We start from the raw sequence: 23,999 nt of genomic DNA, 5'->3' as shown, positions 1-23,999 counted from the left end.
CATCAGTTTCCCACCCCCTAATACGGCCAATGTGTAAGAGTACGGACGACCAGCTAAACTGAAAGCAATGTGGAGCGCTGGGCTCGAACAGGCGAGCCCAGCGTCTCCAGTATTCGTGGCGAGCGCCTTGCCCACTACGCCACGTAGCCGCCCTCGGGTCTGTATGGATTTGTAAGCCATACCACCTTCTGGGGAAATACTACCTCTGGACTACTAACTACTACAGAAAAACTTGAGTAACACGTTTTTCTACAACTCAAGTTCAGACCTATGTTACTCTATTACGTTAGCACTAAAAGTAATTATTTTTTCTGGAATCAGAATATTCAGAATGTCATCTTTCAAAAGAGACCAGGCTCATGCATGTGCTATAAGGATAAAGTATGTTGTTTTGGTTTGCAAAAAAAGTATGCAGTCCTCAAGTTCAAGTAAAAAAAATTGCCACTTTTCTGCCTGCTTGTTAAGAGGCATGAACCTTCTATCTTTAAACATGAACCTGCTGTCTTTAAACATGAACCTTCTGTCTTTAAACATGAACCTTCTGTCTTTAAACATGAACCTTCTGTCTTTAAACATGAACCTTCTATCTTTAAACATGAACCTTCTGTCTTTAAACATGAACCTTCTGTCTTTAAACATGAACCTTCTGTCTTTAAACATGAACCTTCTATTTTTAAACATGAACCTTCTGTCTTTAAACATGAACCTTCTGTCTTTAAACATGACCTTCTATCTTTAAACATGAACCTTCTATCTTTAAACATGAACCTTCTGTCTTTAAACATGAACCTTCTATCTTTAAACATGAACCTTCTGTCTTTAAATATCAACCTTTGTTTAAATATAGAAGGTTCATGTTTAAAGATAGAATGAAAGAGAGAGCCTTCTATCTTTAAATATCATCCATCTATATTTAAACATGGACCTTCTTTTTTTTATCCACTTTTTCTCCTTAGGATAGAAGCCTGGCATCACGTGTCCCCTCCGGTACACGAGGAGGCAGCCTGTCACATCTTTTCACCTGCCAGCGCGGACTCTCATTGGCGAGGTGTAACGCGTGGGAGGCTCACACTACCCCCGCTATTTCCTGTCTCTGCTGTGCAGGCGTCCCCAACCGACATGTAGGAGTCGCTGTCCACAACGTCCAGATTACCACCCATCGACTTCCACCCGCTGACTCTACCAATTGAGCCAGTATGACGGCCGGCCCAAGCCGGAGGCAATGCTGACACCCGGATTCGAGACCGGAGTCTCTTGCATTGGTGACGAGCGCAATCTCGGCTGCGACACCCAGCCGCCCTAAACATGGACCTTCTATCTTTATCTTTAAATATAAATTGTATAAATTGTATGTTCCTAAACTGGTCCTTGTATGTTATTGGTCCAAATATAAGGCATGTTTACTCCATAGTTTAGTATTGTATTGGTCCAAATATAAGGCCATATTTAACCTATAGTTTAGTATTGTATTGGTCCAAATATAAGTCCATGTTTTGACCCACATGCAGCTTTAAGACAAAGACACAGCATATTGCATATTATATATATATATTGTTCTGAAGGTCCAGATTAACACATAAAGTCTGCGTTTATTATTTTGTATACCTTATATATTGTTTATATATATAAGATATATATTCTCCCGTCGTCTATTACCTAACAGTATTTATCATTCGCTTCTTTGTATATGTTCCATTCTTAACGCCGTAGACAGCGTGAGCGCATGCGCAGGGTTCTTAGGACATGCCCGGGCAGAGGGTGAGAGAGAGAAGAAACGTTTGGCAGCAGTAACCAGACGGCAAGTAACGTATCTTGATAGAGAGCTGTACGGCTAATTAGATACAACCATAATATTGTCGAGTCACTATTGGCAAAGTAGAGTGACTTGTTCGAGCGAAGTGAAGTAACGTTGAGAGACTTCTAGCTGAACCCAGCGGCGTTCTGGATTCAACTGCCTATTACGGAATACATGCGGGTTAGCCTTAGCATACAAGGGCTAACTAGCTAGCAACCATGCCAACGGGCGTTTGGAATATTAGCTATTAATCCTGCCATCGGGCGCTTGTAATACAGGAACCAGGTCCGTACGAGACCCTCCTCACCAGCGACGACAGGATTATCCCACGTTTGTCTGCAGCTCTCTGGAGTAGGAGCTCCAGAGAATATCGTCTCCATCCGCCATCTTGCTTTCCCCGTGCCGTTCACTCCTTCTCACTCTATTCAGAGCTCCAACGGTCGGGTACCAGTAGTTTAGAACTATACTTACCTCGGACATTGTTGCATTGATATTATAGTAGTAACCGGAGATCTGTGTTTATATGCTATGTATGTTTTGCCTTTAACATTAAAGTGATTATTCAACTTGGTATCACTGTCCCCTCGCAGTTAATAGAGTGTCCGCCATTTTGTGTACCTTTAATGTCTGGCCAATTAATATTCTAGTAGTGGTCTAATCTAACCTTTAAATACAGTCAGGGTTGTGTAGCCCCTTAGCTACAATTGGTCCTTCGAGCCGGAGGGTATCAGTGATAATCTCAGTGATAATATGGCCAGCGGCGGACACTCACCAACCAGATCTCCCCCATTAGCGCGCCCTAGGCGCCAGCGTCAGCCCCCTCCCTACTTGGAGGGCTACGCTGTAGATTTACCTCATAGCTTATCCAAGAGGATGCTAAGCAGGGATACCATTGCTAGCTCAAGCATGCCCAACCTTACAGAGGAGTCAACCCTAGATGTAGAGACCCAAGCTAGTTTAAGTGAAACTAACTTAGCTTACCGGGGGGGACAAGCAAGGCATGACTTGACTAGACCCACAGAGTACCGCGCCCCCGAGATGGACCTCGGAGCGCGTGAGAAGACCAAGTCGCCGCCCAGCCCAGGCAGCTCCGAATCAAGGTCATCAGCGTCATCCCCAAGCGGGGCCGATAGGAGGCTAGCGCAAGTCCTGATCGCCACGATAACCGCCTCGGCTGAAAGGGACCGCCTCCAGGCGCAATGCGAGAGTGAGCGCGAACATCTCAGACTGGAAGAGAGGCGCCTCCAGGCTGAAGAGAGGCGCCTCCAGACTGAAGAAAACATGGAGCGAGACCGCGTCAATGCGCAGCGCGAGGCAGAACGAGACCGCCTACAAGCACAAATGATGGCGCAAGCGCTTCAGAATGTAACTCCCCATTCTTCCACCCGGAGCTCCCGGAGATCATCACGCCAAGGGTCGAGGGCACCCTCCCCGACCCGACGAAGCTACATGGGACCCCGCCTAAGGGAAGAACCTGCCTACGTTGCAGAGCAGCTAGCCGAGCGACTGCAAAGCCTGACTGAGGACGAGGGAGGACAGAGGGCCCACCCGCACTACTCCATCTCAGACCAGGAGGCACAGCGCAGCCCCGGTCTCAGTCACGACACGCTGCGTCATGAACCCCCAACACGCCCCAGTGGGGAGTTCGAGCACCAGACCGCACTGAGGACTAGCGCCTGGCAACCCAGCCCCTGGTTCCCGCCCAGCACGAACCAACGCCCCAACGTACCGGGAGACTCGCCGAGAACGCCCCTCCCCCAACGTGTGTCAGTGTCACAGCCCTCTATGGCACCCTACATTGGGACCCCCATATTCCCAGACTTCACAAGAGAAGACCGAGCGCAGTATACCGAGCGCAGTATGTGCCTAGAGACAATCATGTCAGGAGTACAGGACGAGCCATACAAGTACGCCATTCTCCTTAAGCATCTCAAGGTAACTCGAGCGCACAACATTGCGCTGGCCTACTCCAATTCACAAACTCCCTATTCTGATGCCCTAGCTGCCCTCGACGGACGTTACGGACGTACGTGGGATTATGTCATTCAGAAGATACGTGAGATCGAACGCCTCCCCCCAGCTAAAGACAACCAAGCCCTGGATGACTTATCCGTCAAGGTACAGTCCCTAGTAGGGATGCTCGGGTCCCAACGAGAGAAGGGGATGTACGAGCTGTACGCCAACTCCAACGTGGAGCGCATATTAGAGAAGCTCCCCCCATTCCGCCAAGAACGTTTTCGGCGGCAACGAAACTACCGTGACCCGAATGCCCCAGAACAGTCACTGCTGGATCTTGCTGACTTCCTAGCCAGGGAGGTTAGCAGCCTAAGGATTGACACCTTCGCATGGGGTGGCTCGAACTTTAAAGAGGGACCGAGGAGGTTTAAAGACCAAAGCAGGCCCATCACAGTGATGCACCAGGCCGAGTCGGTGTCATGGCAGAAGAGTCACAACCCCCCCGCCAAGGGGAAATGGAAGATCGCATGTCAATACTGCGACAGCGAACACTGGCTGTCACAGTGCGACGCATTCAAGAAACTGACCACCGCCGAAGTAAGTCAGTGGATTAAAGCTAACCGCCGCTGCTTCCGCTGCGTGCGCAGCCTTAAGAAGAAGTGTGGCAAGTGTGACGGCGCTCACCTCGAAGCACTGCACGAGAGCAACAAGCGAAACCCAGCTCCACAAAGCAACTCGAGAGCAGAAGTACTCTACATCGACCCCGCGAAGAGTGGGAGCTCCAGAGTGCTCCTCAAAGTGGTACGAGTACTCCTCAGTCACGGGGACAAGGTACTCGACACCTACGCCGTCCTCGACGACGGGTCGGAGAAGACACTCCTCCTCGCCTCCGCCGCGACTCAATTGGACCTGCGGGCCCAGAGGAGACCATGACCCTCCGTACCATTCGTCGAGACTTAAAGACAATCAAAGGTGAAAACGTCTCGTTCACCATTGCAGCGATCGACCAGCCCGAGAAGCGGTACGCAATCAGCAAGGCGTTCACGAGCTACGACATAGGTTTGTCACGCTACGATTACCCCATCCCACAGCTGAGGGAAAAGTACGACCACCTACGCCAACTGCCCATACCGCCTATCAGCGGCGCTACACCGACCCTACTCATTGGCTCCGACCACGCGGACCTCATTGTCCCTACTGATGCGGTCCACATCGGACCCAGAGGATGCCCAGCCGCGGTTAAGACCCGTCTGGGGTGGACGCTCCAGGGCCCCCTCTCCGGGCCTTCCAGCCGACCAACGTCCACACGCTGCCTTTACACCAAGGCGAGCGACACAGACCCCACTCTCCTACAGCACGTTGAGAGGTTATGGACACTAGATGTGCTGCCATTCAAGAACGAACACTAGATGGTTCGGTCCAAGGAGGACAAGTATGCCATCGCTCTACTAGAGCAGAAGACTACGAGGGTCGAGGTCGACGGAGTGCTAAGATACGCGACCCCACTCTTGAGGCGAGAAGAGATGCCCACTCTGCACGTGCCTAAGGGAGCGACGCACCACTACCTACAGAGCACCGAGCGGCGCCTCGCCAAGAACCCCCCACAAGCGGCGATCTATCGCGCCGAGATCGAGAAGCTGGTAACGGCCGGCCACATAAAGAAAATCGATGACCACGAGGCAGAAGGGACGACAGAGTCCTGGTACGTGCCCCACCACAAGGTCACCCACAACGGAAAGAACCGCATTCTGTTCAATTGCAGTCATCAGATTGGACAGCAGAATCTGAATAACCTACTCCTGCCCGGTCCTACACTTGGACCCTCCCTTCTCGGCGTCCTGATACGCTTTCGTCAGGACAAAGTGGCCATCAGCGGCGAAATCAAGGGGATGTTCCTACAAGTTCGACTGATGGAGGAAGACAAGCCTTTACTGAGGTTTCTGTGGAGGGAGAGGCTTGACGACGAACAACCCTCGATATACCAATGGGAGGTACTCCCCTTCGGCACCACCTGCAGCCCGTGCTGCGCCACGTTTGCGTTACAGAAGCACGTGGCCGAAGACCCCGGAGCTGATGATGATGTCCGACACAGCGTTGAACGAAGTTTCTACGTGGACAACTGTCTACAGAGCGTAGCCATGCCAGAAGAAGCAGAGAGCATCCTAATGAAGCTACGGGCTTCGTTAGCCAAAGGTGGATTCGACCTCCGACAGTGGGCCAGTAGCAACCCTCAAGTTCTCCTGCACCTCCCTCCAGAGACTAACTAGCAGCGAGACCTGGATGGCGCACACCCCAGGCGAAGCGCAAGAGATGACTCTGGGCCTCGTCTGGCGCTTCAAGACGGACTCGCTTCACTACCGGCACACACCTCTGAGGACGGACCAGGAGACGTCCACGACTAGACTGACCACTCGGCGGAGTGTGTACCGAACACTCGCCAGCCAGTACGACCCTATGGGGTGCATTCTCCCCTACACCACCCGGGCGAAGATGCTGGTGAGAGAATTGTGGGCCAAGGAGCAGGGCTGGGATGACCCCATACCCGAGCACCTAGCCACCACATGGAGAGAGTGGGAGGATGAACTTGTCTTACTTCGCGAGGTTGCCATCCCGCGGAGTTACTTCCCCCCTACCGTGCGACTGGAGACGTGTCAGATAGACCTGCACGTCTTCAGAGACGCCTCTGAAGTGGCGTACGGATCAGTGGCCTACCTGAGAGCTCGAGAAGAGGGAGGAGAAGTCCACGTAGCCTTCGTCCTGGCCCGCTCGAGGATCGCTCCCCGCAAGCAGCAGTCGATCCCGCGACTAGAGCTCTGCGCAGCTCTGGTAGGCGTGCAACTCGCCAAAATGGTGCAAAGTGAACTCACCATACCGGTGCGTGAGATCATCCTATGGTCAGACTCCATGACCGTGATCACCTGGATCCAGTCCGCCTCCTGTCGGTACAAAGTTTTCGTAGGAGTCCGAGTATCCGAAATCCAAGACCTGGTAGGAGCGGAATGTTTGAGATATGTTGACACCAAGCAGAACCCAGCGGATGTCATCACACGGGGGATGTCCCTAGCCGACCTCACCCGTCCTAACTCATACAGTGATGGCCCAGAATTCCTCAGGCTCCCGGAGGAGAAGTGGCCTATCTCCACGTCGCGGGATGCGAACCAAGACGAGTCAGAAATAAAAAAGTCCATGTTCTGCGGGCTGAGTCAAGCCCCGGCTCCAACGGGCCCGGACCTAGACGACTGTCAAACTCTGGAGAGTGCCCAGAAAAGGACATTCCTATGGCATCACCCGGAGCTCCCCCCCACCACAGACCTCAGTGCATCTGCCTACAAGGAAGCGGAACTTCTTGTGCTGCAGAGGGCGCAGAGAGACTCTTTCCCAGAGGAAATGGAGTGTTTGATAAGGGCAAAGCCAGTCCCCTCAGACAGTCGACTCCTCACTTTAGCCCCAGAAATCGACGCCCATGGCCTCATCAGGGTGGGTGGTCGGTTGAGACGGGCCCCGGACTTGGCCGAGGATGTTAAGCATCCCATCGTTCTAAGCAGCCGACACAGGATAACAGACCTGATCATTCAGAAATACGACGAGGTGGTGTGCCACGCGGGGACCGAGCGAGTCTTTGCGGAGATCCGACGACGCTTCTGGATACTCCAAGGGAGAGAAGCTGTACGCCGATTCCAACGAACTTGCCCGACCTGTCGCAAGTGGAGGGCACAGCCTATTATCCCGAAGATGGCAGACCTGCCTCCCTGCCGCCTCCGAGTCGGCGAGCGGGCCTTCCATTCCACGGGCGTGGACTGCTTCGGCCCAGTTCAATCCACCGAATGCTCCCCATTTCGGGGGAACGTGGGAGAGAGAGGTCCGATCAATAAAGACTGCTATGTACAACGTACTTGGAGCCCAGACAGTGGGCGATGAAGTCCTGGCTACGGTCCTCACCGAGATTGAGGGAGTTCTGAACTCCAAGCCCCTCGGCTACGTTTCAAGCGATGTAGCTGACGTCGACCCATCACCCCAAACTACCTCTTGATGGTGCGGCTGGACCCTGCCCTTCCTCAGACTGTGTACAGACAGGACGAGATGAGCGGATGGAGAATGTGGAGACACAGCCAAGTACTGGCCGACCAGTTTTGGGCCCGCTTCCTCCTACACTACTTACCCTCCCTTCAAGCCCGCCAGAAATGGGTGAAAGACAGGGACAACCTGACCGTGGGGACTGTCGTGATGATCATAGACCAGTCACAACCCCGAGCTACGTGGCCAGCCGGCCGTGTGAGCCGAGTAATCAATGGTTCGGATGGGAAGGTCAGAGCGGCAGAGGTCATCGTCCAAGGGCGGACTTATACCAGACCAGTAGCTAAGTTGATAGAGCTTCCTGCGTTCCCTGACCCCCCTGACGACGACGATAACCCATCGACTTTATAGATTACTTCCAACTCCCCATAGTCCATTATGGAGAAATTGACTTGACCCTTGATATTAATCTGTGCCCCAAATTGTATTTGCTAATTAGGTTCCGACTAATTAGGGTGCGGCTGTTCTGAAGGTCCAGATTAACACATAAAGTCTGCGTTTATTATTTTGTATACCTTATATATTGTTTATATATATTTCTTTTTGGTCCACTTTTTCTCCCATTTTCTATATTTTCTCCCATCCCAATTTCGTATCATCCAATTCAACCCTCCCCTGTCACGGACGCTGTTTCTTGCCTCCCACAAGCCGGCTGCAATGTGGACTAAGTCATACATAGCACAAGTCCCCTCCGGTACTTGAGGTAACAGCAGCCGCATCTTTTCACCTGCGCAGCTCGATCTCTCATTGGCGAGGAGTAACGCGTGGGAGGCTCACGCTGCCCCCGACACTTCCTGATTCTACTGCGCAGGCGCACCAACCGACCTGTAGGAGTCGCTGTCCACAACGCCCGATCCCCACCCATCAGTTTCCCACCCCCTAATACGGCCAATGTGTATTAGTATGGACGACCAGCTAAACTGAAAGCAAATGTGGAGCGCTGGGCTCGAACTGACGAGCCCAGCGTCTCCAGCATTTCGTGGCGAGCGCCTTGCCCACTACGCCACGTAGCCGCCCATATTGTTTATATATATAAGATATATATTCTCCCGTCGTCTATTACCTAACAGTATTTATCATTCGCTTCTTTGTATATGTTCCATTCTTAACGCCGTAGACAGCGTGAGCGCATGCGCAGGGTTCTTAGGACATGCCCGGGCAGAGGGTGAGAGAGAGAAGAAACGTTTGGCAGCAGCAAGCAACGTATCTTGATAGAGAGCTGTACGGCTAATTAGATACAACCATAATATTGTCGAGCCACTATTGGCAAAGTAGAGTGACTTGTTCGAGCGAAGTGAAGTAACGTTGAGAGACTTCTAGCTGAACCCAGCGGCGTTCTGGATTCAACTGCCTATTACGGAATACATGCGGGTTAGCCTTAGCATACAAGGGCTAACTAGCTAGCAACCATGCCAACGGGCGTTTGGAATATTAGCTATTAATCCTGCCATCTGGCGCTTGGAATACAGGAACCAGGTCCGTACGAGACCCTCCTCACCAGCGACGACAGGATTATCCCACGTTTGTCTGCAGCTCTCTGGAGTAGGAGTTCCAGAGAATATCGTCTCCATCCGCCATCTTGCTTTCCCTGTGCCGTTCACTCCTTCTCACTCCATTCAGAGCTCCAACGGTCGGGTACCAGTAGTTTAGAACTATACTTACCTCGGACATTGTTGCATTGATATTATAGTAGTAACCGGAGATCTGTGTTTATATGCTATGTATGTTTTGCCTTTAACATTAAAGTGATTATTCAACTTGGTATCACTGTCCCCTCGCAGTTAATAGAGTGTCCGCCATTTTGTGTACCTTTAATGTCTGACCAATTAATATTCTAGTAGTGGTCTAATCTAACCTTTAAATACAGTCAGGGTTGTGTAGCCCCTTAGCTACATATATATATGGTAATATCTCCTGACCTGTTCTCTCAGCCCTCCCAGGTACTCCTGCAGTCCAGTGATTATCCCCTCCAAGTCTCTCTGGAGTGCCTCATTGGCCAGGATCTGACCTGAGTAGAGGAACAGAGTAGAGTATAACATAGTAGAGTACAGTAGAATATAACTGAGTAGAGTACAGTGGGGTATAACAGAGTAAAGTACAGTAGAGTATAGTAGAGTAGTGGAATGGAGAATAGAGTATAGTATCGTATAGTATAGTATAGTATAGTATAGTATAGTATAGTATAGTTGTGGAATGGAGAATATAGTATAGTAGAGTAGTGGAATGGAGAATAAAGTATAGTAAAGTAGTGGAATGGAGAATAGAGTATAGTAAAGTAGTGGAATGGAGAATAGAGTATAGTGTACTAGAGTAGTGGAATGGAAAATATATTATAGTATAGTATAGTATAGTATAGTATAGTATAGTATAGTATAGTATAGTATAGTATAGTATAGTATAGTATAGTATAGTATAATATAATATAATATAATATAATATAGTATGGTATGGTATGGTATGGTATGGTATGTATAGTAGAGTAGTGCAGGGGTTCCCAAACTTTTTCAGCTCGAGACCCAAAAGAGAAATTTGGTGTTTCCCCGGGACCCAAACTTACAAAAATACATCATGAATTGCCATAACATACATTCATAAACTACTGATAAAGAACACAACAAACCATGAATTTCAAATGTATATGAAATGTATTTATTTAATTATAAAAGTACATCACAAGGCGGCTGGGTGGCGTAGGGGGGATTGCGCTTGTCACCAATGCAAGAGACTCCGGTCGCGACTCCCCGAGTCGGCATTGCCTGTGGCTTGGGCCAGTCGTCATACTATCTCAATTGGCAGAGGTAGCGGGTGGAAAGTCGATGGGTGGGGATTAGACGTTGTGGACAGCGACTCCTACAGGTCGGTTGGGTGACGCCTGTACAGCAGAGACAGGAAGTATCGGGGGCAGCGTGAGCCTCCCACGCGTTACTCCTCGCCACCGAGAGTCCACGCTGTCTGGTGAAAAGATGCGACCTCCTCTTGTACCGGAGGGGACACGTGATGCAAGGCTTCTATCCTCTCTACAGCCGACCAGTGGGAGGCATAGTCTAGCAACGTTCAATACAGGGGAGGAGAGAATTGGCGGGGAGAATTGGCAATGCAAAAATTGGGATGGGAGAAAACATTTAAAATAAGGAGAAAAAGTGGATCAAAAAATAAATAAAAGTACATCACAGCAATAATCAGAGTGTAATGTTAAGTTGCTCACCACCTCATAAGTTAACATATGCACATACAATTTTGTAACACTTTTAAATTAACAAACATGTTCTACTCTCCTTTCTATTTCTCACCCCTTTTTCAACTCTCCATTTCTTACCCCCTCCCTCCGTCCCTCAACCTTAAACCCCAACATTGAGCAACATTCTGATTAATTTGTACTGACTTATTTAAAAATTCTACTGACCTGACATCATGCTAGAAGGGGTATAATATTTAATCTATGGCACAATGAAATCTAATCAGAGGTATGTGGCTGGTTGAAGTTTTTGAAAGTGCTATTCTGAGGTCATGCTGAGCATTTAGTCTGTTTCTGTATTTGTTTTTCAGGTATGCTAGAGTAGAAAACCCAGATTCACATAAGTATGTGGTGCCAAACTGAATCTACAGCTTTTTTATTTAATTTTTTTTTAATTATTTTTAAATTAAATTTCTTTTTTTAATTTTTACTTTTTTTATTGGCGACCCAATAAAAACCCATTTGGGTCACGACCCTAAGTTTGGGAAACACTGGAGTAGTGGAATGGAGAATAGAGTATAGTAGAGTAGTGGAATGGAGAGTATAGTATAGTAGAGGAAAGTAAAGTAAAAGTATAGTAGAGCAGTGGGATGGAGAATAGAGTATAGTATAGTATTAGTATAGTATAGTATAGTATAGTATAGTATAGTATAGTATAGTATAGTAGTGGAATGGAGAATAGAGTATTGTATAGTATAGTATAGTAGTGGAATGGAAAATAGAGTATATTATAGTACAGTAGTGGAATGGAAAATAGAGTATAGTATAGTAGAGTATAGTAGTGGAATGGAAAGTAAAGTACAGTACAGTATAATAGAGTAGTGAGTAGTATCTCACGGTGTTCCATTAGACAGACCAATTGAACACCACAGATACCACAAATTATTCTACGCAAGAGAGACATCGAGAGGTTTTGTTTCAGAATTTTATCATCAATTACTAACGTCCTCGTATGAAACCCTCCAACTAGACTCTGTCTGGAGGAGGGATATACCAGACCTGGAAAATGACTTTGATTGGCAAGGAGCCTGGGCAAATGTCCGACTTACATCAAGGAACCCGGATCATCAACAAATCAATCTTAACTATATTCACAGGACATACTTGACTCCTATAAGACTGTGCCGAATGGGGCTTAAACAAGATTCCAAATGCACCCAATGTACAAATGGGGACGAAGGGACATTTATGCACATGTATTGGGACTGCTCACCAGTTAAGGCATTCTGGAAAGATGTGACCCAACAAATATCAAAACTCGTATCTTGGAATATACCTGTACACCCCTCGGTATTACTATTGAATGATGTTTTTGAGTTTGCAGTGAATCCACAGCTAAAGAGATTGGTTTTATCGGGTATCACAGTAGCCAAAAAGCTGATCGCATCACGCTGGTTTCAACCGGAAAAAATGTGCCGTAAAGTTTGGTTTCTTACATATCTCGATGTAATTTACCATGAAATATCTACAGCAAGAATTCTGGGTCTCAATGAATCCAAAATGTCAATGTGGTTAGAAGTGGTGGAGAGAATAAAAGCTAGCTTATAATGGTAGTGTCTGGTTAGGTGCGAGGGATAGTGGAGGTACTTCTCAAGGTGGGGTCCGGGAGGGGGGGGTTCGAGCTGGAGCATATGTGTGTAGGTTTTTTAGATAACAGGTATTAGGGGTATATCTTATATAAGACAACTAACTAAAATGTGATCTCATTGGATGTGCCCTGACAATTAATGCTTGTATATCTTATCGTGTGTTGTCATGTTTGTTTATATGTTTGTTTAAAAAATAATATATAAAAAAATTAAATACAAAAAAAAATAGAGTAGTGGAATTGATGAACCGTTTCTGCGCCAATAACAAGTATACTCATTATTGGCCACCAATCTAATAACGCCAATAACGAGTTTACTCGTTTTTATGATTGTTATTTCCTTTATTCGCTATTGTCATTCATAATTCATCCAGCAAATCTCTGGGAGACTCTGGACTCTGTCGGATATTGCAACGGCTCAATACCGCCGCCTGGTGGATTTCGGGCGAGTTGCACTCCACTCTCAACCGGATGGTGCGTTCTGTGCATCGGGGGAAATTTTCCGGGCAGAGCTCTCTTGTTATGTGGATCCAGACAAACACTCTAGTGCATTGGATCGCTTTCGAGACGCAAGAATCAATATGCTTTCGGCGTTTATTGCGTCGTACAAACGGAAAATGGATCTAGCAGATGGAAATCAAATAATTGGAATATTTTTTCTCCAGACTCATCGGCCACAGGTAAGAGGAATCTAACGTTAATTCCAGCTCGATTGTCCATTTATTTCATTGCAATCCATCTGATCAACCTATGATGTCGTACTAAAGAAAGCCGTTACTGACAATCAAGGAATCATAAACGACCCCCACCCCACTTTCCTTCACGCATGATGGAGCATAATGTATACCGATCATATGCATTTGAATTTTTTAATATAGCGTATAATATGCATCGGGGCCTATAACTCACGTTCTAGGAATTACTGCTCTACACTCTAAAAACATACTTATATTCACGACGGTATTAACACGACAATGTATGAATGGGAAAATATAACGTTCCCACATCGGGAACGATAGATACCCGATGTTGAATGGGCCATAGTAATGTCGATATAGCTATAATATTTAAAAAGTTATAGCCCTGGAAAGAAGGTGAGCGACTCCATTGGCTTACAGTGCTGGCAGTGAGAGGTATAAGATGGTCAAACTGCGTGGCAGACATTGTGTTAAGTGCCCCTTTCAGTGTTAACAACAACAACAATCACTGCTGTCTCTTTTCACCATGTCTGATATGATGAGGGCCAATCAATAAGGTACTGTCTAGATCAGCCGGGAATGTGATGGACTGCTGTCTATGTGGGTTTGGTTTTAGTTTAGTTCTGGGAGTCATGGATTTATTAATTAATTAAGTAATTGCCATGTGGCCTGGCAGGTGTGTGGGCTTGAGTGGCACCTGGTTGGTGTCAGGTATGCAGTGTCTTGAAGTAGGCTTGGTTTCTGTGCTCTGGTGCTTGTTCACGAGTGCTTCCTGAGTGTTTCTTCAGTACCGTTTCTAGGTTTCTCTCTCTCTGAAGTGCTTTTGTTTCCCCTTATCTTTTCAACTGCTAGGCAGTGGTGGTTGTTTTGGGGTTTTCCCCCATTCCTCCATGACCCTTGTGTCTAGTGGACCTCAGCATGTCGCATGCTTTTGTAAACTTTATGTACATTATACCTGTTATGTCTTATTCTTATTACTTGTATTATTGCACAAATGTCTTATTCTGTATTTTATTTTTATTATTATTTTTTAAACAAACACATAAACAAACATGACAACACACGATTAGATATACAAGCATTGTTAACAGTGCACATCCAATTAAATCACCGTTTAGATAAATGTCTTATACAAGATAAACCCCTAATACCTGCTATCTATTCCTCTACACACATATGCTCTTGCTCGCACCCCCCACCCTGGACCCCCCAATGGATAATCCATCCATTATCATTCGCTCCTAACCAGACACTACCATTATATGCTAGCTTTTATTCTCTCCACCACTTCTAACCACATTGTCAATTTGGATTCATTGAGACCCAAAATTCTTGCTGTAGATATTTCTAGATAAATCACATCGAGATATGTAAGAATCCAGACCTTTTGGCGAATTTTTTCCGGTTGAAACCATCGTGATGCTATCAGTTTTTTAGCCACTGTAATACCAGATAAAACCAATCTCTTTAACTGTATAGGTACTGCATACTCAAAAACATCATTCAGCAGTAATACAGAGGGGTGTACAGGTATATTCAGAATTAAGAGATTTGATAATTGCTGGGTCACTTCTTTCCAGAATATCTTAACTGGTGGGCAGTCCCAGTACATGTGCATAAATGTCCCCTCGTCCCCATTTGTACATAAGGAGCATTTGGAGTCTTGTTTAAGACCCATTCTGTTCAGTCTTATAGGAGTCAAGTATGTCCTATGAATAAAGTTAAGATTGATTTGTTGATGGTCCGGGTTCCTTGATGCAAGTCGAACATTTGCCCAGGCTTCTTGCCAATCAAAATCTTTTTCCAGGTCTGGTATATCCCTCCTCCAGACAGTGTCTAGGTGGAGGGTTTCATACGAGGCCGTTAGTAATTGATGATAAAAATCTGATACAAAACCTCTCGATGTCTCTCTTTCATAGAAGAATTTGTGGTATCTGTGGTGTGCAATTGGTATCCTTAATGGAACACCGTGAGCCTTCAAACATAACAATAATTGTGCGTAAAAATAATATGTGGAACCGGTGAGATTAAATTTTTTTTCTATTTCATCATAACTACAAATACCCTGTTTGTTGAAAACATCTCCTAATGTATGTATGCCTTGCTTTTCCCATCTATGGAATCGTATAGGTTGTTTTCCAATCAGGAGTGCATTGTTATTGAATAAGGGAGTATGATTATGCCATTTATGTGGGTTAGAATATTTTTTTTGTGTTTCACGCCATATCCGGATCGCATGAGTAATTATGGGGCCATATTTCAGTTTGCATTGCTTAATTGATACTTTGGTGTATACTATGTCCTGCAGTCTATGTGGTGCTACTATATTTACTTCTAAATTTCTCCAGGATACTGATGCTTGGGGTTCAAACCAGGTTGTCAGTGGTCTTAAAGTGTACGCCTTAAAATAGTGGAAAGAATTTGGAAATGCCATACCTCCGTCAGCTTTGTTTCTCTGTGCGGTGGATCTTTTTATACGTGGTGGTTTGTTATTCCAAATAAATTTGTATGCGGAAGAGTGTAATTTTTTCCAGTAACCATCTGGAGGGGGTAACGGTAGCATTGAGCTGATGAAGTGATGATCTTTCCTGTGACAAAATGGCATCCAATGTAATAAAAAAAAGTCAACCAACGAACACGATTCTTGTACCGGATCTCCTCACTGGTAAACAAGAATACCCTGAAGACTCTAGCAGGAGCACTCATTCAAGGGTACTACGACTATGCTTGCACCTCATGGTACCAAAGCACCTCAAAGGCGCTAAAAACAAAATTACAAACATCTCAAAACAAACTGGTCAGACTACTGCTTGACCTTACTCCTAGAACCCACCTCACCCCTGCCCACTTTGACAACCTAGGATGGCTTAGAGTAGACGACAGAGTACAGCAACTTGCAATGGGCCTGGTCTACAAGATACACTACACGACCAAGGTACCCATGTACATGACAAAATACTTCCCAAAGGTCAGTGAATACCACGATCACAACACCAGAGGGAGCTCCACAAATCATGTTAAACCCAGATTCGGCTCAAACAAGGGACTAAACACGTTTCGCAATTATGCCACATCAATGTGGAACGCCCTACCCAAAGCTGTAAAGGAATGTGAATCACTACCCACTTTCAAAAACACTCTCAAAAAACACCTAAGGGAGACTGCAACTCGAAAACTGGCCCCTGTAAATGTCCGAACACAACCCCCTCCAATGTACAGTAAATTACCAAGTATGGTCTTGTCAATAATCCAATGTACAGTGTTGTTTGTACAGTTTTACAGTCCCCCACCCACCCCTCCTACCCAACAACCCCCCCCCCCCCCCCACTCCTACCCAACCCCCCCCCCCCCCCCCCACCCACCAAACCACCTCCAATGTACAGTCCCCCCCCACCCCCACCTACCCAATCCAATGTACAGTTTCTACGCCTAATGTATATACTCTTTTCTTTCTGGACTCTTTTTGTATCACAAACAGTACTGTAATTGCATATCTGGTATGTCATAAATGTATAGATGTAGCAGTACTGTCTATCTGTATGTCATGTATGTCATATATGTTACGATGAATTGAAAATGGGGGACCCTGATGTAAACAAGACGAAAGTCTTTCTCTGGTCTGCATCCCCTTAACAATTGTATGTATTGAGCTGTACTGTACTGTACCCATTCTGCAATCTGTTAATAAAGTTTTCATTCATTCATTCATTCATTCAAGTTGATTCTAGGTAAGACATCCATCTTAACTATTGAAACCCGTGCCTGTACTGAGTTTTTAAGTTTTGACCACCTGTCAAAGTCGTATTTGATTTTATTTTGGATTTTTATGTAATTGTGTTTCACCGTTTGGCTTATGGTAGGGAATACTTCAACTCCCAAACATCTAAAGTGTTTAACCATTGGTATTTCTTCTGGAAGACTTGTATTTTTTGCAGGGACGTTCAGTGGAAGGAAAGCCGACTTTGGCCAGTTTATCTTAAATCCCGATAGGTCAAATGTCTTATTCGTATTCCTTTTTTATTACTTGTATTATTGCACAATTGCTGCAGGCATGACCTCCCGCATTTCACTGTATGCTTGTATGCCGTAACAAATAAAACTCTTGACTTGACTTGACTAGTGTGTTCAGTAGAATCCCCCTTTTGTGTGTGTCTGCATGTGTGTCCAACACCCCCCCCCCCCCCCCATCCTGATGGGGAATAATAATACATTTCCAGGTGGAGGGAATGGTTAAAGTTAGGGTTAAAGTATGGTAAAGGTTCATATAGAACTTTTTAAGTGAGTTATGGCTTTGCAGCACGGTCAAAAAGCGATGATTCCTGTGGAAACGTCCTTCTGAGCTATGGGATCTAGACACTTCTAATCAGAGTGAGGCTCTGTGATTGGTCAGGTAATGTGATAGGTGGGTTGTTTCCTCACCATCGGTCAGCTGCTGCTCCAGCTCTTTGATCTCCTGGGTTTCCATGGCGATGCGTGACAACATGTCGTCAAGACGACCCTCCAGTTCCTGCTGCTTCCTGCTCATCATGACCATCAGCTGCCTCCTATTGGCCAACTGGGTTGTCACATGGGCCTGGGAGAGGAGACATTGACCAATCACAACAGAGATACCTGTAGAAGTCTTGCCGTCTACTTCTTTCCTATTGGTTAAATGGGTCTGTGACAGACAGGCAGCAGCCAATGACAAGACAGATCGCACTACAACAAGGGGTAAGCTAAGGACTCCCAGTTCCACTTCATGAACTGATACATTCACACTGGTGCTGAGTAGGGCTGACCCCTATTAGTCGAATAGTCGACTAATCGATCGAAAGGAGCCGTAGTCGACTGCCAACCTCTTAGTCGAATGCAAAAAAAATATATATATATTATTATAATTAAAGAAAAATTAAATAAAAGATTTATCATTCTTTCCAAAAGAAAGGAGGCATAGACGTGTGGCTAACGCTAATGGCACGCATACCAGAGGCTAACTTCCTAAGAAAACGGGCACAGAGGCACTGAAAGAGGATTTCACCCATCTAATGAACACACTAGACTAGACAAATATCATCATGTATCCATCAGTGGACCAAAAAAGAAAAATTCTATATATTTTTTTTCATAGTCGACTTTCGAATTTTGGCGACTACAAGACGACTATACAAATCCTTAGTCGGGGACAGCCCTAGTGCTGAGGTAATCCCTCTCTATCTACATGTCATGAGAACCCCCCTGGGACAAACAGCATGTCTCAACCCTAGGTTGAGAACCACTGCTCTACAGCTTCTGTCCTACATGTCAGCTTCACAGTGACACACATTTCTAAACAACCAGCCACCTCCATGTTCTACTGGACCAGTACCTGCTCTGGTGTCAGTCTATAAACAACCAGCCACCTCCATGTTCTACTGGACCAGTACCTGCTCTGGTGTCAGTCTATAAACAACCAGCCACCTCCATGTTCTACTGGACCAGTACCTGCTCTGGTGTCAGTCTATAAACAACCAGCCACCTCCATGTTCTACTGGACCAGTACCTGCTCTGGTGTCAGTCTATAAACAACCAGCCACCTCCATGTTCTACTGGACCAGTACCTGCTCTAGTGTCAGTCTATGTTAGGAAACAGGGGGAAATTAGAACCCAATTGCACGGATTGCACGGAGGAGCCCCAGAATGATAGGAGAATGGAGACGGTGGTTGCTCTTCACAAAACGTAGTGTTCTATATTTATTTTTAGAACCAAGAGAGCAAGGGTATATTACAATTACCCAAACAAAAGCAAAGGCACAGCCGAGCTGGCACTAGAGAACACGCAAACTGATACACAAAAAACGGAATACAAATAAAACGTACTAAGACTCAATACAAATAGCAGGGCAAGGAAGACGACAGCAGACACGACAGGTACAGGAACATGCAGGTATGATGCCACAAACAAACACCAAACTAGACACAAAAGCAATTTCACAACAACAACCAAACAGGATGATGACAATTAAACAAGGGAAGGAAAAGCCCAGGACAACATACATGAAGAAATTAACTCAATTATTGTCATCCAACACAAAATGGTGGTCTGCACCATCTGGCGGTGCCCGCTAGATGGCGCCATGAGACCACTGGAGGGAAGTAGGAGACCAATGTTCACATTGTCCTCCCTGGAACCGTTACAGTACAATATCGTCCGGACACGGGCAAAGCAGGAGGCCGAGACCCCGGAAAAAACTGAGGGTGAGGACCCGGAGAACTGGGGCTGGGAGCCCGAGAAAAGAACCCAGAAGGGGCATAGCAGCCAGGGGGCCCGAAAACGGGTGCAGAGGCCCGGAGAGGGGAGCTGGACCCGGGGACAGAGGCCCGACGAGGGGGGGTGGGGACGGGGACAGAGGCCCGGAGAGGGGGGGGCGGGAAGGGAAACAGAGGGCCGGTCAGGAGACCTGGAGCACAGGGGCGAGGGTAAGGAACCCGGAGCCGGATCCCGGACGAGGGACCCTCCAGTCGCCGGACTCGGGACCGGACGAGGGGAGCCGGAACGGAGGTGTGACGGCGATGACCCCTGGAGTAGAACCCAACGTAGACCATGGCGAAGACCACGGCGAGGACCAGGGCGCCGGTCACGGCGTAGGGCTGGACCAGACGGGGAGCCAGAACCAGTCGAAGAGCCAGGACCAGTCGAGGAGGAGCCGGGACCCGGCGTTGCAGCCGGACCAGACGGAGAGGCTGGGCTGGGCGTGGAGACCGGGCCGGTCCCGGCGACGAGGCATGGCGTAGGGGCCGGAGATGAGGAGCCGGGACCCGTCATAGCAGCCGGACCAGGCGTAGAGGCTGGGCTGGGCGTGGAAGCCGGAGGGGGAGCGGTGACAGCCGGGACTACACCGACCGGAACCAGGCTGGCAGCGAAGACCGGGCCAGCTGTGGAGGCCTTGTTAGCTATACTAGCCACGCTAGCCCTCCGAGCCTTGCTAGCTCTCAGAGGTCTGCGAGCTGCGGGGGCTAGGCTAACAGTGGGGCCTGGACTAGCTGTAGGGCCTGTTTTGCAGCAGGAGCTAGGCCAGCAGGGGAGACCAGGTTAGCTGCAGGGACTGTGCTAGCTGCGGAGGCCTGGCTAGCTGCAGGGACAATGCTAGCTGGGGAGGCCGGGTTAGCTGCAGGACCACGATAAAGAGGCAGATCAGAGGGTGGAAAGCAATTATACCTCCCCATGAGGACTGCGACCTGGTCGGCCACCACCCTCATCTCTGCCTCCTGGTCCGGACTCTGGTCCACTACGGACTGGATCGTCTGCAGTAAAAAAAAAAAACTGTTAGCTGGGGCATAAGTAGACATATCCCCATCCATTAATTTAAGGATAACGGTCATCGTCCCTTTTAACTTTTCCGCTGGGTTCTGAAATGGTGGCGTCATTCTGTTAGGAAACGGGGGAAAAGTAGAACCCAATATGCGGATTGACGGAGGAGCCCCAGAACTGCAGAATGATAGGAGAATGGAGACGGTGGTTGCTCTTCACAAAACGTAGTGTTCTATATTTATTTTTAGAACCAAGAGAGCAAGGGTATATTACAATTACCCAAACAAAAGCAAAGGCACAGCCGAGCTGGCACTAGAGAACACGCAAACTGATACACGAAAAACAAAGAAGCACAAAAAACAGAATACAAATAAAACGTACAAAGACTCAATACAAACAGCAGGGCAAGGAAGACGACAGCAGACACGACAGGCGGTATGGACATGGAGGTATGACGCCACAAAGGAAGTGAGGACAGAACACACTAATATACACAGACTAATTACAATTGGCAACACCTGGCCAGGCCAATCCAAAACACAGAACAAACAAACACCAAACTAGACACAAAAGCAATATCACAACAACAACCAAACAGGAGGATGACAATTAAACAAGGGAAGGAAAAGCCCAGGACAACATACTGTACATGAAGAAATTAACTCAATTATTGTCATCCAACACAAAATGGAGGTCTGCACCATCTGGCGGTGCCCGCTAGATGGCGCCATGAGACCACTGGAGGGAGGTAGGAGGCCAATGTTCACATTGTCCTCCCTGGAACCGTTACAAGTCTATAAACAACCAGCCACCTCCATGTTCTACTGGACCAGTACCTGTAAACCTATAAGTCTCCTGGTCATGTGAGTCTGGTAGAACCCAGACATGCCTGATTAAATACATGGCTCTCCTTCATGCCTCCTGGTAATGTGCGCCTGGGACAGAGACTAAATCACCAACCAGACCTTGGTCTGACCCCTCCTTATTTGATACATCTGTAAACTGTCAGTGTCATCTACTCCCTATAACACCAGAGCTGCTCACCATATTTAGCTAGATGTTCTCCATGTTAACACTTCCTTTGGTCAACCCTCCTTCCAATTTGCTGCTCCCAGCAGTTGGAACGAGACACAAGACTTGATCCCCCCTCACTACTTTCACCCTTTTTGTTTGTTTGGTTGGTGTGTGTTTTAATGATTTCCCTTACCTCTGTGATGTATGTAGGTAACGTCATTGCTAGCTTTTGGAATCCTTAAGCCCACTTAATCGATTATCAGCATATCTAGTCCATTAACTATCATAACTATCAAATAAATTGCTTAATCAATTGAGTAACTCAGATGAAGAACCATATAAGTCTGTGTATTGTGTTCATTCATAGTTAGAGACAGTAGAGGTTGAGTACTTTATTATCTAAAGACGGTAAGTTAGAGTGTTGTGTTCATTCATAGTTAGAGACAGTAGAGGTTGAGTACTTTATTATCTAAAGATGGTAAGTTAGAGTGTTGTGTTCATTCAGTTACAGACAGTAGAGGTTGAGTACTTTATTATCTAAAGATGGTAAGTTAGAGTGTTGTGTTCATTCATAGTTAAAGACAGTAGAGGTTGAGGACTTTATTATCTAAGTGATTTGGATTGAGGCTCATCCTGTAGTGTCCTGTTCAGCCATCGCCCTCAGTTCCGCGGGTGATTAATGTCGATCTACTGCTGGAGAAAAATGTGCAAAACACACACACAAATTATCAGTGATTTAATGCGGTACAAACAGCTCAACAACCTGCTTAACAACAGGCTCAGGATCCTGAAGCGTCCCAAATTACAAATATGAGCGTCCAAAAAAGTAATTTGTTTACAGACCCTGGACGTCGGGATGCCGTTAAGTTCGAGCCCTGTGTGTTCTGCTCTGTCAGTCTGGTTTCTATTCTGCTTGATCTATTCTCTACTGGGCCTGTTCTGTTCAGTTCTGTTTCAGTGACCGTGTTCTGTTCTAACGTTCATTCCTCAGCCCTCCCTGTTGTGTTGTTTTCTGACCCGCCCCCCCCCGCGTCCAGTCATTCCAATAGCTGTCCTCCTCTTGAGAGCAGAGTCCGTCACGCCTAACATCTGGTAATGATCGAAGACGGGGCTTTAAATAGAGGGCCGAGGAGGGTAACAATACAAACCATGTGTGGGATGGCCCAAAAAGGATTTAGGGACGTCATTGCATTCTGGATAATGGTCACTGACTCCCATGATACTAAAGGTTTTCTGAAAACTTTGTTGTCCCACATCAGCAACAACACACCACAGCACCCCCGCCGACTGACTGAAACAAAGTGCTGAGTGTGAGGCTGACAGGAGGAGGACGCAAACAGGAAGCGCAGAGTAAACATGTGTAGCGTTCTCCTTATGTCACAACTAGGTCCCAGCAATACAGTGTAAGAAACAAGGACTCGACCTTTAGTCAAACAAGGCTAATTCAACTCTTGTGCATAGTAGATGCTAGCTTACTCAGTAAAGTGACGATGACCTGACATGGTTTATCAACAGAACAATAACTTCATAGCCTATAAATGTGACCTCTCTACTGTGCTGAAAAGGGGGGGATTCCATCTCGACAAACTGTCAGCAGAGCAGTAGCAGAGAGCAGCAGACCTGGACCTGCTCTGCCCTGCGTCCAGACTTCATCCTTCAGTCATCCTACCGCTCAGGAGAAGCAGTGGTAAAGTAAAGACTGTCTATGTCCCGGCGGCGGCGGTGGTCCTGGGATACTCACAGTCACAGCAGTGTCTGGTTGTCTGGTTGTCTACCCCCTCTGCTCTGCTCTCTGTGCCCCAGGGGCTACAGGGGGCCTCTGGGTAAACCATGCTGCATTTCCTCCCTCCCGGTCCCTCCCTCCGTATATATATATATCCACCGACCCCACCGTCTCTCTCTCCCTCCTTATCACCCTCTGTCTATCCACCGACCCCTCCTCCTCTCCTCTCCTCTCTAACTCAGAGTGAAACAAGAAAGTTACACCCTTCTCTCTAGCCCTTTCTTTCTCTTTCTTTCTTTCCTTCTCTCTGCTAACAAACAGCAGAACACCTCCTATTCTCCTGCTTCATCCCTCTCTCTCTCTCTCTCTCTCTCTCTCTCTCTCTCTCCTTAAAATCACTGCCTTATTCTCTTCCTCTTTACTCCCTGCTCCGTTATCTCTCTCTCCCCCTCCCTCTCCCTCTGTATGGTAGTTTTCTCTCACTCTCTCTCTCTCTAGTTCCCTCCGTCTCCCCCTCTCTTTGAATCAACACAGGAAGCCCAGTGTCTGGCCAATGAGAGCTGAGCACTGGGAGCTGGGGAGCGACTACTTCCCAGAGGCATCAGAGTTCTTAAAGAGACAGACACCTGTTGTCGCTCTGATCCATCTT

General features: G+C 47.1%; 1 protein-coding gene across 1 annotated transcript in view; it reads right to left on the bottom strand.

Moving 5' to 3' along the window:
- The window catches only part of cntrl (centriolin), a gene marked incomplete at its 5' end in the record, with an annotated part of 174,056 nt that extends 153,967 nt beyond the window's left edge, over positions 1-20,089 (bottom strand). Inside the window, 3 exons of the mRNA XM_084308086.1 lie at positions 9,745-9,833; positions 17,766-17,919; positions 19,964-20,089. Of these exons, the coding sequence (XP_084164212.1) occupies positions 9,745-9,833; positions 17,766-17,919; positions 19,964-20,089 (369 nt within the window). The remainder of the gene's footprint in view (positions 1-9,744; positions 9,834-17,765; positions 17,920-19,963) is intronic.
- Between the last annotated feature and the right edge of the window lie 3,910 nt (positions 20,090-23,999).

This window comes from Notolepis coatsorum (genome assembly GCF_963971535.1).
Source record: "Notolepis coatsorum genome assembly, chromosome: 2".
NCBI lineage: Eukaryota > Metazoa > Chordata > Actinopteri > Aulopiformes > Paralepididae > Notolepis > Notolepis coatsorum.
Note: the sequence above shows the minus strand (reverse complement) of the source record. Positions and strands in the feature narration are given on the sequence as shown.